At 53.6% G+C, this 14,542-nt stretch overlaps 7 protein-coding genes across 7 annotated transcripts; 6 read left to right on the top strand and 1 right to left on the bottom strand.

Moving 5' to 3' along the window:
- Positions 1–456: 456 nt before the first annotated feature.
- M421DRAFT_426235 (uncharacterized protein) lies at positions 457–845 on the bottom strand (the record flags this gene model as incomplete). The annotated part of the gene is made up of 1 exon (XM_033594336.1): positions 457–845. A coding segment is annotated over exon 1 (356 nt), but the record flags the coding sequence as incomplete, so codon positions are not given.
- A 118-nt stretch (positions 846–963) lies between these two features.
- On the top strand, positions 964–1,658 carry M421DRAFT_333629 (uncharacterized protein). The gene has a single exon (XM_033589404.1). It carries the CDS (start codon positions 1,116–1,118, stop codon positions 1,527–1,529), a length of 414 nt encoding a protein of 137 aa, XP_033443256.1. The 5' UTR covers positions 964–1,115; the 3' UTR covers positions 1,530–1,658.
- A 764-nt stretch (positions 1,659–2,422) lies between these two features.
- M421DRAFT_426231 (uncharacterized protein) lies at positions 2,423–3,040 on the top strand. The gene is made up of 2 exons (XM_033594335.1): positions 2,423–2,874; positions 2,923–3,040. The coding sequence occupies exon 1, from the start codon at positions 2,519–2,521 to the stop codon at positions 2,867–2,869; it is 351 nt and encodes a 116-aa protein (XP_033443255.1). The 5' UTR covers positions 2,423–2,518; the 3' UTR covers positions 2,870–2,874; positions 2,923–3,040.
- Positions 3,041–3,523: 483 nt separating this feature from the next.
- On the top strand, positions 3,524–5,334 carry M421DRAFT_32240 (FAD-binding domain-containing protein; the record flags this gene model as incomplete). The annotated part of the gene is made up of 2 exons (XM_033589306.1): positions 3,524–3,571; positions 3,634–5,334. Coding segments are annotated over 2 exons (1,749 nt in total), but the record flags the coding sequence as incomplete, so codon positions are not given.
- A 534-nt stretch (positions 5,335–5,868) lies between these two features.
- Positions 5,869–7,378, top strand: M421DRAFT_426229 (uncharacterized protein). The gene is made up of 2 exons (XM_033594334.1): positions 5,869–6,742; positions 6,791–7,378. The coding sequence occupies exons 1-2, from the start codon at positions 6,169–6,171 to the stop codon at positions 7,147–7,149; spliced, it is 933 nt and encodes a 310-aa protein (XP_033443253.1). The 5' UTR covers positions 5,869–6,168; the 3' UTR covers positions 7,150–7,378.
- Positions 7,379–9,104: 1,726 nt separating this feature from the next.
- M421DRAFT_426227 (uncharacterized protein) lies at positions 9,105–11,247 on the top strand. The gene is made up of 2 exons (XM_033594333.1): positions 9,105–9,475; positions 9,524–11,247. Exons 1-2 carry the CDS (start codon positions 9,449–9,451, stop codon positions 11,108–11,110), a joined length of 1,614 nt encoding a protein of 537 aa, XP_033443252.1. The 5' UTR covers positions 9,105–9,448; the 3' UTR covers positions 11,111–11,247.
- A 1,131-nt stretch (positions 11,248–12,378) lies between these two features.
- M421DRAFT_10016 (uncharacterized protein) lies at positions 12,379–14,535 on the top strand (the record flags this gene model as incomplete). Its single annotated transcript, XM_033586487.1, has 4 exons — positions 12,379–13,725; positions 13,776–14,255; positions 14,303–14,392; positions 14,445–14,535. Coding segments are annotated over 4 exons (2,008 nt in total), but the record flags the coding sequence as incomplete, so codon positions are not given.
- Positions 14,536–14,542: the final 7 nt, after the last annotated feature.

Below are 14,542 nucleotides of genomic sequence, written 5' to 3'. Positions count from 1 at the left end.
CTGACAACCAATGCCATTGTCGCTCTGCATCTCCCCAACACGCATCCTTCAACGCCCCGCCTGACACCTCCAACAGCCTTGCTTTCTTAGCAAGTCGGACTCGCAGCCGCCGGCTCTCGCATCCCAAACCCCCAAGATATTGCCTGGAGAGCCATGCCCAGCTCTCAGACCGCCGTGCACGACTCGCTGGCGCAGTGTCCCTGTGCCCAGTAAACTCCCGCTAACGTGTGCACTGTGTGCACCGCACACCGGCAGCACATGAACGTCGACTAGAGGCAGATTAGGCCGAGATGGTGCTATACGTGCGCTGCTATGATCAAAGACGCATTCGACGCTTTTGAGAACTTGCTTCTTCGGGCATGTTCGGCCAGCGCAGTGGGCGCGATAGTGTCCAGTGTTGTTGTGGTTCGGCGCCGGTTCATCACGGCGCTTGGACGCGAGTGCCAAAGACGCGTTCTACACTTTTTTGCAATTGTAATGTAGGGGGGATTACTGCATTGGATGGGTTCGGAGGTGAGCCCGGAGGGGGTGCGGAGGCTGACGGTGCGAGGCGAAGGAGCATTAAGGTTGCGTAGGCGCTGTGTGGTGGTCAAAGAAGCGTTCGATGGTTTTTCGTCATTGTGCTGGATTGAGTAGGTTCGGAAGTGCGACCGCTGTGTCGTGCGAGGTGGTGTCGGGATAGGGTTGTGGTGATGTGGAAAAGTCGGTTCGGCGGTGAGTGTTCTTTGTTCGTTCTTTGTTCGGTGCTTGGGTCGTCGCTGTGGGGAATACGACGAGTACGCGCATGCTGCGGACTGGGAAGCGCTTGACATGACATGATTGAAATATCAAATACATCTGTTTCAGCCACGTATTCATTTCTTCGTCTCTACTCATCTACTTGCGGCTTCAGCTTGTGTGCACCTGCTCATTCTGCGCCCCTGTACTCATTCGTGTTTTACCTTCTCCTCACTCTTGCTGCATGACTTGGAGTAGGCACAGCAGATCAATCGTCTCAGCAATTTTTGTGATTTGTCCTGCGAGGTCTTTCGCATCCCTTGTCTTCGAACACGGTGTGTGAGCACGAGAAGAGTGCGGGAGGCCGGTTTGAAAGAGTTATCAGGCGTTCGGCATCCATGATGATTGCTTGGAGGAGTCTGACAATAGCATTGATTCATGTGATGACAAGTGGACAGAGAATCAAACTGTGTTCGCAACAGGGCCGACTAACATTTTGGACACTTCAGCCCCGACAGCCTCCCAGCCTTGTCCAAAATAGCTCTCGCGCCTCTTCTTCAACAGCTCCTGAGGGTTCGATGCGAAGTCTGCCCACATCTTCCGAGCAGTTTCATCCTCCTGCTGTGCATATTGGACAAACCCCTTCATCGTGCACCAGCTATCCTCAGGAAAGATACCGAGGCTGCCTGAGGCCTCAATGTATGCCTCTTCAGCCAGCTGGACGACCTACGAGAGCATCCATATCAAAGAAGACATCAAAGAAGACATCAAAGAAGAGGTCAAACTCCTCTGCTTTCAGTAGAGCATGGTAGTCACTCAGTTGCTGCAAGTTGCGCTTACAGTCTTGTTCCAGGCTTCCTTCTCGCTGCTCTTTGGTTTGAGCGTCGTCTTGCTGCGCACCATCCTGCTTGCCTTTTGCTGCTCGGCGCTTATCGTTCCGGTCCATCCTCCTTCTCTGATGCGTAGATGGCGGTGCAGTTGGCGGCTGTTCAGCTTGGGCGGGTCGCGACTTCGATTTCATGTCGATGTGACCCAGCAAACGATCTCTTGCCTCTTCATCGTCTTTCTTGATTAAGTCTCAAGTAAGCTTTTGGCTGGGTTAATCACGTAGCAGGAGGCTTTCGCAAGGCCGTATGCATTCAACGGAGGCAAGGACTCGCTCATAAGCCGCTTTTTGGTGTACTTATGAAGAATATATTCGGCGCCTGGCCAGATCATGATAGACTTGTTGTGTGGCAGGACAAGTTGTACGGTCCTGAAAAGCAATACAGCGAGGCGGCTGAGCGACTCATCTCGTTCCATCTCGGCCGCGACTTCTCGCATGCTACACAGTATGTCAAGCTACATGACCGAACGTAGGACTGTGTTGGATGACAGATGTCGGTTGAAAAAGTCCTTTAGAATGAAGTCGGTGGCCTCGTCAGCATCTTGCATTCGATCTCACAGCTGACCCGACATTGATGACTGCCACTCCTCAAGCCATAATTATGGCATCGAATTTGACGCGACACAGATACACATGCCAATAGTTTAGGTACGACGAATGGAACTGGTGGTCGTAACGCGTGATCATGAAAGAAGAGCGGCTGGACGTGACGCGATAGTCAAAGGCCCACATCGTCCAACCAATGACAGGTGCGACCGCGGAAGCCCCAGGGTCTGGCCCCGCAGCTACATCCCGCCACCGTCCATCGCCCTCTCACGACAGGCCTACAAGAAGTCGGCAAAGCTGTTCATCTTTTGATAAAACCAAAGACCTTGCGTTTCTGTTCCGCAATACCCCTTAAACGTCTTGAAAGACATGCCTCAGTTCTTACGGCGCATATTTAGCGACCGACACCTGAGCTTCCGGAGAGATCCTTCCACGCACGACGATGTACAGCAATCACGACGCATTATCACCAAAACATCAACAGGAAGGCCGGAGACTCGGTTCCGAGCCAGACTTTCGCAGCTCAATCTTGCACTTCACCCAGAGGAGATAGGACGCCCTCAAGACGGGGTAAGTCTTGCCGACAGCGAAATGCGTGCTGCTCGGCCTATCCTTGCACCGAGTATCGCATCCCATGAACAGTATTCGCCTGCGCCGAAGACAAAAGCTCCGAGGAGGAGACTAAGTAAAAGACATCGCATGCCTGATCTGAAGGCCTGATAGCTGTATGTGTTCTGTAAAGATTCAAATGATTTTCAGCTCACGACCTACAGGTGTGCTCCACTCCACAAAGACACGACCGATTTGTACATAGTTACTTCAGAGGCAGAAATATGGCCAATAAAACACCATTCATGATTTTTACCTCATTCAGTATCAGATCCTCAGTTGCAGCAGCTTTGTTCGGATTTAAATGCTCTTCTCAGCACGTGCTCACTTAAACTCAACAGATTCAGGACTGCCAAAGGCTTCTTCACGGCTTCGCAACACAGCTCCCCCATCAAATTCAATTAGCCGTATGTTGACGCGATTACTTGCGCTGTCCGCATCCATCGCTATTTCGTCGTATTGCTCGCTTCAACCCCGCGCTTACTGCACAGCCGCAGCTTCGATCCCCAGCTTTGGCTCAACCACTTCCTCCCGGTGAAACCCATTTCTTGACCCTACTTCACGATCAATCCGATCGCAGTACTCTCTCAAGATTTCGTGCGCTGACATCGTACTTGTGTCCCAAAATAGACAGAGTAGCGACGCCTCGCTGTCTGCCTTAGCCTTTACTTAAACTTATAGACAGACAGTGGATCAGATATACATCTTTGTGAAGGATTACCTCCCATGAAGATGAAGATCTTCCTCGGAACCTTCTTCCAGTTCTTGTTGACCTCGGTCGTTGGGTCCGCAACTAAGTTGCATTGCAAATGTGTGAGCATCTGGACATCACATGATCCCCTCGGTCAATGTACATACTTATGAGATACCAATAGACACCTGCCGACTCATGCTGGCCGAGCTCTTCAGACTGGACTGACTTGAACACCTCACTTTCAGGTGCCCTTATCCGCGCAAACCCGCCAGCATCGGTTTGTTATTCCAACGAGCCCAACTACAACGAAGAAGCTTGCGCGCTCGTACGTGCCAGATGGTTTGACTCGACTTTCCACGCATCAGATCCTGTCAGTATTGACTATCCTGTCTGGACGAACGACTCCTGCAATCCTATCTATCCAAATGGAACAAGTGTGACCGGCGACCCAAATGCGGGAAGGAGAGGCTGCGACGCAAACACATATCCAGCATATGTCGTCAATGCAACCCAAACCTCGCAAATCGCTACAGCGCTGAATTGGGCAACCGAGAAGGACATCCGCGCTGTTGTTAAAGCCACTGGTCACTCGCACACCGGTCGTAGTACTGGGGCCGGAAGCCTGCTGATCTGGACCCACAATTTCCGGGGCCTTGAGTATACCGAGTCATTTCTGCCAACCGCTTGTGCAGCCTCAGTAGCCATCGCTGCAGTCCAGATAGCAGCCGGTCACACTAGCGGCGAGATACAGGCGTACTTGAGTAAGTACGAAAAAGTCATTGTCAGCGGCGCAAACCCCAGCGTAGGCATCATTGGCTGGCTCACCGGTGGCGGCCATGGATTCTTGTCCACCACGTACGGCATGGGCAGCGACAATCTCCTCGAAGCTACAGTTGTGCTTGCCTCGGGCAAGACCATCGTCGCCAACCCATGCCAGAACTCCGACGTTTTCTTCGCGATCAGAGGAGGTGGAGGCGGCACATACGGTGTCGTGACAGAAGTAGTCTTGAAAACGTACCCAAGTCCTCAAACAGCGATGCACGTCTTCACGCTCGGCTCGCTGCCGAACGCCACAGACATGCAATTCTGGGGTGCAGTGGGCTTTCTGCATGCCCACATGCAACGACTCAAGGAAGGCGGTATGCAGGGCTACTACTACATCATTGGTCCCCCTGCAGCCCCCTCACTCTCGCTGATATGGGCGTTTATGCTCTTCGACAAACCGAACGGCCTCGTTGAAACATTGATGGCGCCGATCGAGACGTATCTGATGGAACGAGCGAATCTATTCGCGTATACATCGAACATCACCCAAGCACCGACGTACTTTGCCATCGCGTCGCAGATCCAGAACGAAGCTGTCGCGGGCGGCGGTAGCACGTTTGGCTCGCGACTCATGAGCCCAGCTTCCTTGTCTGACGCTTCGAGCAATGCAAGATTGTTGAAAGAAGTTGGACCAAGTGGTAATGCATCGCATCCCAACGGCCCTGTCTCGAACCCAATGCTTATAGGCCATATGGTCGGCTGCTCCGTCTTTCCGTCATACTACCCAGAGGCGCAGAGTCTGAATCCAGGATGGCGTGATACCCTGATTCACCTGGTCGTTGTCAACGGCTGGCAGGATGGCTCACAGCAGGCAGCCATTGATGCTGTTCACAAGGACGTCACGGCCAAGACGCAGAGACTGAGGACTTCGTCGCCGGATACGGGTGCGTACTTCAATGAGGCTGACTCTCAGGAGCCGGATTGGCAGACGTCGTTTTTTACGAGCAATTATGAGAGGCTGAGGAAGATCAAGAGGGAACTTGATCCGAAAAATACGCTGTGGTGCAGCAAGTGTGTGGGAAGCGAGTCGTGTGTTGAGCAAGATGGTAGACTGTGTAGGGCGAAGCAGAATATTCATCGTGATGAAGGAAAGAAAGAGGGGGATATCGTCTGGGACAGACCTGAGGTGCGGCCTTGACTTGGCCAGGAATATTGTTTTAGTAACGTGTATATAGCAGTCAGAGTCGAGCGGACTTGTCGTATCCCTGTCAACGCGCTGATGGGTTGGCCTCAATAGTTCGCTCTCCTCCAGTCTTGTTCACTGAATGTCTTGGTCATCTCCGGCGCGGTTCATTCTGTTACTGTGATTGAGAGGCTAAAGGCAGTGTTCGAATACCGGTTTGGCGCAAGGCGACAACTACCGCGAACAATGCAGCACAGCCAAGGTATAGATAAAACATGTTGGGGTGGCTGAGTCGTCGCAGAGCACTCTAGCAACTCAGATCCAACCAGGTCAGGACAGATAAGCATTTTGCCAAGACACCTTATTTCTTCGGCCCGTGGACTAGCGGGTCTGGAATCGCCAGGAACCGCACCGGAGCTGCAACACGAGCTTGAACCGAAAGTCACCCCTCGTTTATGCACAGTTGTGCAGCGCCTCGCAGTGGCTGGAGCGCCGCATTGCATAACCAGAAGCCATGAATATGATTTGGAAGAGCATAGAAGGGCCGCGTGCTTCACAGCTGAAAGCTCGCGGAGGTTTGTTTGGGGCTGGGTGTCCCTGCGGATCCTCCGGGGTGACAGATGCATGTGGACCGTCATGTGCAGGTAGATGATAAATAGCGCACGGTGGGCTCGCCTGCACACTCGGCGATCTCATCTCTCAATCAATTGACATATCTGTCACCTTCTCCTTCCACAGACTCCCTCCACACCAGAACACACATTCATAATGGGCTTCCTTGATAGCATTGTCGGCAAACTCACAGGCGAAGGCCAGCAGGGCGGGCAGCAACAGTATGGCGGACAACAACAACAGTATGGCGGACAACAACAACAGTATGGCGGACAACAGCAACAGTATGGCGGACAACAGCAACAGTATGGTGGACAACAACAGTACGGTGGCCAGCAGCAATACGGCGGTCAACAGCAACATGGTCCCCCGCCGGTCTCGCCACCGTGGTACGCCGAATGGGATAACCGCGAGAACCGCTGGATCTTCGTGAACCAGCAGAACGGCGAACGCACATATCAGTACCCTGGGCCAGGAAACCAGAGCCAAGGAGCCTACGGACAACAGGGCGGATACGATCAGCGAGGCTCCGGTCAGCAGCAGAGTGGCTACGGTGGTGGCTATGGACAACAGCAACAACAAGGCTACGGCCAACAGAGTGGCCACGGTGGCGGATACCCCCCGCAAGCACAGCCGAAGAAGGAGGGCAGCAATGCATGGAAGTACGCTGCTGGCGGCGCTGCCGGTCTCGTCGGCGGAGCGCTGCTGATGCACGAGGCTGGAGACATCAGTATGTCTTTCGCGTGACCAACGCTGCAATCTGCTAATGTATCCACAGAGCAAGACTGGGACGAAGACAAGTACAAGATGGACCAGCGCATGAACAACATTGGCAACGACGTCGAGAATTTCCCCGAAAACGCCGCAAACTGGACCGGCCAACAGGTCGGCAACGTTGAGAACTTTGGTGACCGCGTTGAGAACAAGTGGGACAACGCTGTCGACGACGTCGAGGACTTCCCCGAGAACGCGGCGAGATGGACTGGCGAGAAGGTCCAGTCAGTCGAGGACATCCCTCAAGACATCGAGAACAAGTGGGATGGCGCTGTGGATAATGTCGAGGACTTTGGGGACCGCATGGACAATGCGTACGACGATGGCAGGAACGAGCAGAGGTATGACGATGATGACTACTAAGAGAGCACCAGAGCGAACGGCCAGTTCTGCTGCACCGTAGGAATGAGCAAGTGCATGCTTCTTCCCCGCCTAGCTACAGTGATCCTTCCGCACTCGCGGACCTTGCAAATATCATTTGCTCAGCGTATCTGCCTTTTTCCTTGATGAGTTCTCCATCTAGTTTGAAGTCCATCTCCATCATCACAGAAGTGCTTTGCTTTTATTATGCCGCAGTACTTTGTATACGTTCTCTTTCAGTGCATGATCCTGTCCCCCGAGTCTCGCTGCGACCACCTTGACATTCATTGAGCGCATCTATTTGCGTCTTTTCAGCAACCACAATGATCTTCTCTGACATCCTGAGAAGTGTCTTTAAACCAAGTTCCCTCGCCACCCGAGTGGTTCCGGCCGATCCAAACGACGCCCACTACGGGGATCGCTGCTCCCTCTGCTGGGCCGAGTGGGACGAGAACCATCAGGGCGTGCGAGTACTGCCCTGCAAACATGTCTTCGGCGCCGACTGCCCTCGCGCAATGGTCGATTCACCGAATGGCCACTATTGCCCCTGTGCCGCTGTATACCATACTGGCCTTTTTGAAAGTTTGTAATCTACAGCTTGCTCTCGGCACTATTCGAACATGTGGCGCAACGGATCTCCCTCGTCCCTTCCGCATCGCGCGGGTGGTGAAGAGCATCCACTTATCCATTTAGCTCAACTCTCATTCGGGCTTCGATCATCCTGAGGCGTTACACGAAGCTCAAAGACCTGACCCGGGGCGATATACCGCAGGGCATTCTGAGGCTGTGTCGCTGCTTCCTCCACATCTCCATAGCTGTCGTCACGGAGCACCTCAACGGGCACTATCGTCACCATTGGTCACTGGCAAATGAGCGCTTTGGATATTGGCATGTGTGTAATAACTATCACGATTGTGCAGCACACATCTCGGTGTCTCACACGCGACGGCAGGTGAAATACCAGCAATCTGACTCTGATTCTCACATTCTCTGTTGTCATTGCTCATCTCCCGAGCATCTGGACCTTTTAGCACATATATCATATGCAGGACCCTACGTGGTTGGTAAAAGCTGTGTACGAGTAAGGCCCTTCGCTGGTCGAGTCCCTACTCTAGATCTACGGGTTTTGATCAAGACCAATCGATAACAAGCACCAGTACTGCAAGACTTCTAGACGAGCACGAAAGACGACCAAAAGAATGTATGGATGTTAGTAGTACAACGGCTGTTAAGCGAGACGTTGTATGCGAATTGTGTGCACATGTAGATACACAAGTATTCATGTTGGCCGTTTGTTCTTCCTCTTCCTACCCTTCTTCCATCTCTTCTTTCCTTTCTTGGCTGCTACTTTCGCGGAATTCAGCCTCCTAGCCTTTCGCTGTGCCTGCCAATCCTCGAAGTACGCATAGACTCGTTTCAGGAGGTAGAAAATAAACATTACAGCAGCCTCAGCTTTGACTTTGACATGTACTTGCTGCACGAGCGAGAACTGGAAAGGAATTACAGATACCGCCGCTGAGTATGCATTGCTAAGAAATGACAAAGGTGCAGAGATAAGCGTTTCGGATGCGACTGTGGAGTTGGACTGTGGTGCAACCATGGCCGATCGTAATTTTCGAGTAGGGGAGCCCCTCTTTTACTAGACTAAGCAAAGAAAGCCGTGGATGTCTCGTGCGGACGTGATATACTACCTTTCCGGTGTCACTGCCTGCAAGTTTCACTGTGATGTGCTAACGACTTTTCACGATCGTGCTAGGCTACCGTTTTTGTTCACAGGTTGACAACGAGAATCGAAAATGCGAGTGTGATCATACCACAAGACCTGTGTAGCGCTGCTTCGTCGATTTGCTAAAGAACTCATCATCGCTTGATTTCGTGCTTGAGTCGTGGTGATGCACACTAGCGCGGTCTTTGTATGACGCGCTTTTCAACCGGTCTAACATGACGTCTAGCATCCAGCCCAAATTTAGGTTGAAAGAAGTTCGCGACCATCGCAAAAAGTCCAGCTTAAAGTTCCTTCACTCAGATCACGATGTTTTGGTCACCGTCTCCCTGAGCGCGCGACCTCTCGCCAAGCGGCAATTCTGACCCCTCGACGATCGCGTGCAGCTTCGAGCCAACCCCACCGACCCAAGCAAGCTGTGTGCCCACCAACAACCGCGCAAGCAGATAGAACGTAGCCACTTTCGTCTCGACACGGCCATTTCCCAGTGCTATCGCAACAACAAGCACCCCTTCCAGATTCTGCGACCCACGAGCATGCAATTTGCGTACATAGGCCGACACCACTATAGGACAAAAGATGGATGAAAACCTGCTCATCCTCGAGGTGTGCACGCGTGATCAGAGTCGCACAACATGACTAACAAGGCTGCAGCAAGAATACTGCCCACCAATCGATCCCGCCCTTCTTGCTGCAATCTTCAGCGACTTTGCAGATGCGTCCAACGCGTTGGAGCTAGCCAGAGAGCTGCTAGACCCAATCAAGGCTTCGGCGGTCGTAGAGCAGGCTACCGAGTTTGATGCCTCTGGCAGCAGTGGAGGGCCTGTACGCGACAGCTCTGGCAAGCACGGCTCGGATGTTGACTCGAATGCGGACACTTGGGCGACGCGCACGACCCTGACCGATGCAACGCACCTCTCGAACGACCTGTCGGCGCTCAGTGTGGATGGGCGGTCCGCGGAGGGCTCTGAGGAGTCGTGGGATGGCGGTTACTTCCGGGAGACCGACCAGTCTGAGGCGAAGACCAAGGAGCAGCTACTCGCAGAAACGTTCCCAAGTTTGCGCCCTCAGCTTGTGGCATACACGTTGAAGAAGTGCAACGACGACTTCAGCAAAGCTGCAGACGAGCTTCTGAACCACGTCTACTTTGAGGATGTGAGGTCAATCCCAAGCGAAGAGGCGACTCCAAGTGCTAAGGGTATAGAAGGTTTCTTCGAAGGCCACCACGTCCCTCAGAAGAGCAAGAAGGGCAAGGGCAAGAAGAAGCAGAAGGTGTCTCTGTGCGCTATGAGTTCGGCCAATGCATCAGGAACGGATCTGTCAGGCGCCGTGACGCCCAACCGCTGGCAGAACAGCAGCCGTGACGTCGAGTTCATAACAGCACGAACGATGCTGCCACACAGGATCGTATCTTCACTGTACCACGAGAAGAGTACGTCCCTGTCTGTCACCATCCTGGCCTTTGTGAACAAGGACATAAGGGCGCACCAAGGCAAAGAACCAGAGCCAGGACACGTCCAAGATGCAATGGACATCAACGAAGCTTTTCCTAGTATCGGCCTCGATCGGACGCTCGCCCTTATACGTCTCGCGGATGGCTCACCGGACAAGGCACGCGACTTGGCGAAGGCACTCACAGAGCAGCCGGCAAGTGCAACCGGCGGCAGAGGCAGCATCCAGCTCGACTTCAAATACGCGCCCGTCAATGTTGAAGACGACGAGCCACGAGAAAGAGCGCTACCAAGCCTAGCCCCCTCACTCCGGCCACACACCACAGCGTCCCTCGGCCAGAAACGGAACGACATGTACGATAACGCATCATCTGCCTATAAAAAGGGCGGCCTCACCCGCGCAGCAGCTGGCTACTACGCCCAAGAAGCCCGTAATCACGGCGAACACCAAAAAGTCTCCAGCCAAGCCGACGCAGACTACCTCGTAGCATCGCAATCCTCCTCCACCATCCTCGACTTACATGGCGTCACCGTGGCGGACGCAACGCGTATCGCGAAGCAAAAGACACAGGTGTGGTGGAGCTCGCTTGGAGAGCGACGCATAGCTGAGTATGGTGGTGCGAGGGGCGGAGTCGGCGAGTATAGAATTATCGTTGGCTTGGGGAGACATAGCGCTGACGGAAGGGGGAGGCTGGGGCCGGCGGTTGTGAGGGCGCTCGTTAAGGAGGGGTGGAAGGTGGAGGCTGGGTCTGGAGAGGTGGTTGTTACGGGTGTGAATAGGACAAGATAGAAGCGTGATGATTGTGTATTTGGTGGTCAACTTGGAGATACCCAGATCTGGATAACTAGATCGCAGCACATACCGATTCGATGCAGAGGGGATATATCCAAATCGATTAAAACTCAAATGTCATCACCGTAGTTGTAGGCTTATTTCCCAGATCTCACATGTGGCTCTGCCTAAGGATCTTCGTTCCGTTTCAGGTTTCAGGCACCGCGCTAGCGTCAACCTTCTTCCAACACCTCATCGCAGCGAACCCACCTGTACCCACATCTCCGCACCCACGCATCACCCCCAAGCCGCTCGGCATCCAGACCTTCCCAAACACGCGACAGCAGTCAGCGAGACTGTTCCTACACAATGTGTTGCGGTTTCTCTTCGCTACCGGAGTATTGGTGGGTTTCGAAACCAAATGGCGCGATTTTGCTCGGACATGCAGCGCGCCGCGCTGTCGTTTCATGGGAGTCGCGACGCGGCTTGCAACACAAAGTCGGAGTTGAAGACTGCGTTCGGTGAGATTGGCGGTGGTGTTCTGAGGTATGGCTGAAGAGATGGATTGATGCGGCCATGCGGTCATGCGGTGCTATACTGCTGCTGCCGCTGCTGAGGAAAGGATGTGATCAGTATGGATGATGTGTTATGGGATAGTTGATGTGTGCTTGTGGGTGGAATCGACACGTCATTCGAACCCCAATACCGCTCCATACCTTGAGCAGTAAGCAGACGTGCCCCACTGATGGAAGCCGCTCGCCATGGCTTCGAGAACGAGCACCAACACGCCTGCTCCCTGTCACTTCATGCATTCAGCCGCATGTCAAACCACGCTGACAGGCAAACAAGCCTTCGCTTCCCCCAAAACAGTGGAACTCGGTCCATCGCCATCGTTTGACGGGTCCCGTGAGCGTAGTTACAGACAGCTCAAACCGTAACGAACTCGGCAGTAGCACCGTGCTTCCAGGCGTTTGGATCCGCACGCATTGCTACAACCTCGTGATTGTTTTGCTCATCGAGTCCATGATCGTCGAGAACGCATCAACAGTCTGATGCTGCATGCCTACTCGCATCGGTCCTACCTTATGGAGGTCCATATATATGTCTGCTCTGTTCCAATGTAGGATTCCTCACCTCACCAGTTCGGCCTCGATCACTGCTACCCTAAGATCTTATCTTTGGTTCTCTCTTTATCTTACATTCTCTCGCTGCTAGTCGGCTTTATTTATCCCCTCTTTTACAACTACTGCAGTGCAGTATCCTTTTTAAACTATCAATCTTTCAATATGAGGTTCGAAGCTTCCATCGTCGTTGCCACTCTGGCTGCTAGCGCTATCGCCGCCCCGTCTCAGGCACACTCTGCGAAGCGATGGGAAACCGAAGGCACCCAGAAGTTTCCAGCTCACTACATTGCTTCCGTTCGCCAGATCGTCGACGAGAACCTGAAGGCCAAGCGTGAGATTGACCAGCTTCTGGCTGGTCAAGCTGCAGGAGCAGAAGGCGTCGCTAATATCATCGGCCGTGCCAACGGTGATGCCGAAGACAACGTGGTGGCGTTTGGTGCTCCAACTGGTCCGGGTAGACTTCACGGCCCTAGGGCTAGAGCCGAATCGGCCACTGCTGCTGCTAAGGCCTCTGCTGCGAAGGACGCCGCTGCTAAGAAGGCCTCTGCTGCAAAGGACGCCGCTGCTAAGAAGGCCTCTGCTGCAAAGGACGCAGCTGCTAAGAAGGCCTCTGCTGCAAAGGACGCAGCTGCTAAGAAGGACGCTGCTGCCAAGAAGGACGCAGCTGCTAAGAAGGCCTCTGCTGCAAAGGATGCAGCTGCGAAGAAGGCCTCTGCTGCAAAGGATGCAGCTGCGAAGAAGGACACTGCTGCCAAGAAGGACGCAGCTGCTAAGGACGCAGCTGCTAAGAAGGACGCAGCTGCCAAGAAGGATGCTGCTGCTAAGAAGGACGCAGCTGCCAAGAAGGATGCTGCTGCTAAGAAGGACGCAGCTGCCAAGAAGGATGCTGCTGCTAAGGACGCAGCTGCTGCTAAGGACGCAGCTGCCAAGAAGGATGCTGCTGCTAAGGACGCTGCTGCCAAGAAGGACGCAGCTGCTAAGAAGGACGCTGCTGCCAAGAAGGCCTCTGCAGCAAAGGGCGCAGCTGCTGCTAAGAAGACCTCTACAGCAAAGAGTGCGGCCAGTGCTAAGGCAACAGCTACTGCCAAGGGCGCAGCCGGTGCTAAGGCATCAGCTACTGCTGCTAAGAAGTCCTCTACAGCGAAGAAGTCCTCTGCAGCGAAGAGTGCGGCCAGTGCTAAGGCGACAGCTACTGCTGCTGCTGGAGCTAAGGGCGCAGCCGGTGCCAAGGCCTCTGCAACAAAGAGTGCGGCTGGTACTAAGGCATCATCATCTGCTGCTGCTAAGGCTTCCTCTGCAGCGAAGAAGTCCTCTGCAGCAAAGAGTGCGGCCAGTGCTAAGGCGACAGCTACTGCTGCTGCTGGAGCTAAGGGTGCAGCCGGTGCCAAGGCCTCTGCAACAAAGAGTGCGGCTGGTACTAAGGCATCATCATCTGCTGCTGCTAAGGCTTCTGCAGCCAAGGACGCGGCTGGAGCCAAAACCTCGCCTGCTGCTGCCACGGGTACTGCTGTAAGTTTCCAACTCTCACATATCTGAATCTACGCTGACATTGCCTGAAGGGAGCCAAAGGTTTGACCGACAAGGGCGTGGCCGCTGCGAAGCCCTCGCCAGCTGCTGCAGTGGGTGCTGCTACAGATGCTACAAGCGCTACAGATGCTACAAGCGCTACGGGTGCTACAAGCGCCACAGATGCTGCAAGCGCCACAGATGCTACAAGCGCTACGGGTGCTACAAGCGCCACAGATGCTGCAAGCGCCACAGATGCTACAAGCGCTACAGATGCTACAAGCGCCACAGATGCTACAGACGCTATAGATGCTACAAGCGCTACAGATGCCACAAGCGCTACAGATGCTACAAACGCCACAGATGCTACAAGCGCTACAGATGCTACAGATGCTACAAACGCCACAAACGCCACAAACGCCACAAACGTCACAAACGCCACAAACGCCACAAATGCTACAAATGCCACAAATGCTACCGATGCTACAAGCGCTACAAATGCTACAAATGCTACAAATGCTACAAATGCTACTGTAAGTTCTCAAACCTTCTATCTAGATCATGCTAACATTTCTCGAAGGATATTACATGCAATGGCGGCAATGCCTCTGGAGCCACGGGTGCAGCTGGTGCTAAGGTCCCTGGAGCCAAGGGTGCAGCTGGTGCTACTGTAAGCTCTTAGAAGTCTTTTATGTTTTGACCTATGCTGACATTTCTCGAAGGGAGCCAACGGCGCCAACGCTGCTAAGGGAGCCAACGGAGCCAATGGTGCGAAGACTGCCAACGGTGCCAACGGTGCAAAGGGTGCAAAGGGTGCAAA

Source organism: Didymella exigua (assembly GCF_010094145.1).
Source record: "Didymella exigua CBS 183.55 unplaced genomic scaffold M421scaffold_56, whole genome shotgun sequence".
Classification (NCBI taxonomy): Eukaryota; Fungi; Ascomycota; class Dothideomycetes; order Pleosporales; family Didymellaceae; genus Didymella; species Didymella exigua.
Note: the sequence above shows the minus strand (reverse complement) of the source record. Positions and strands in the feature narration are given on the sequence as shown.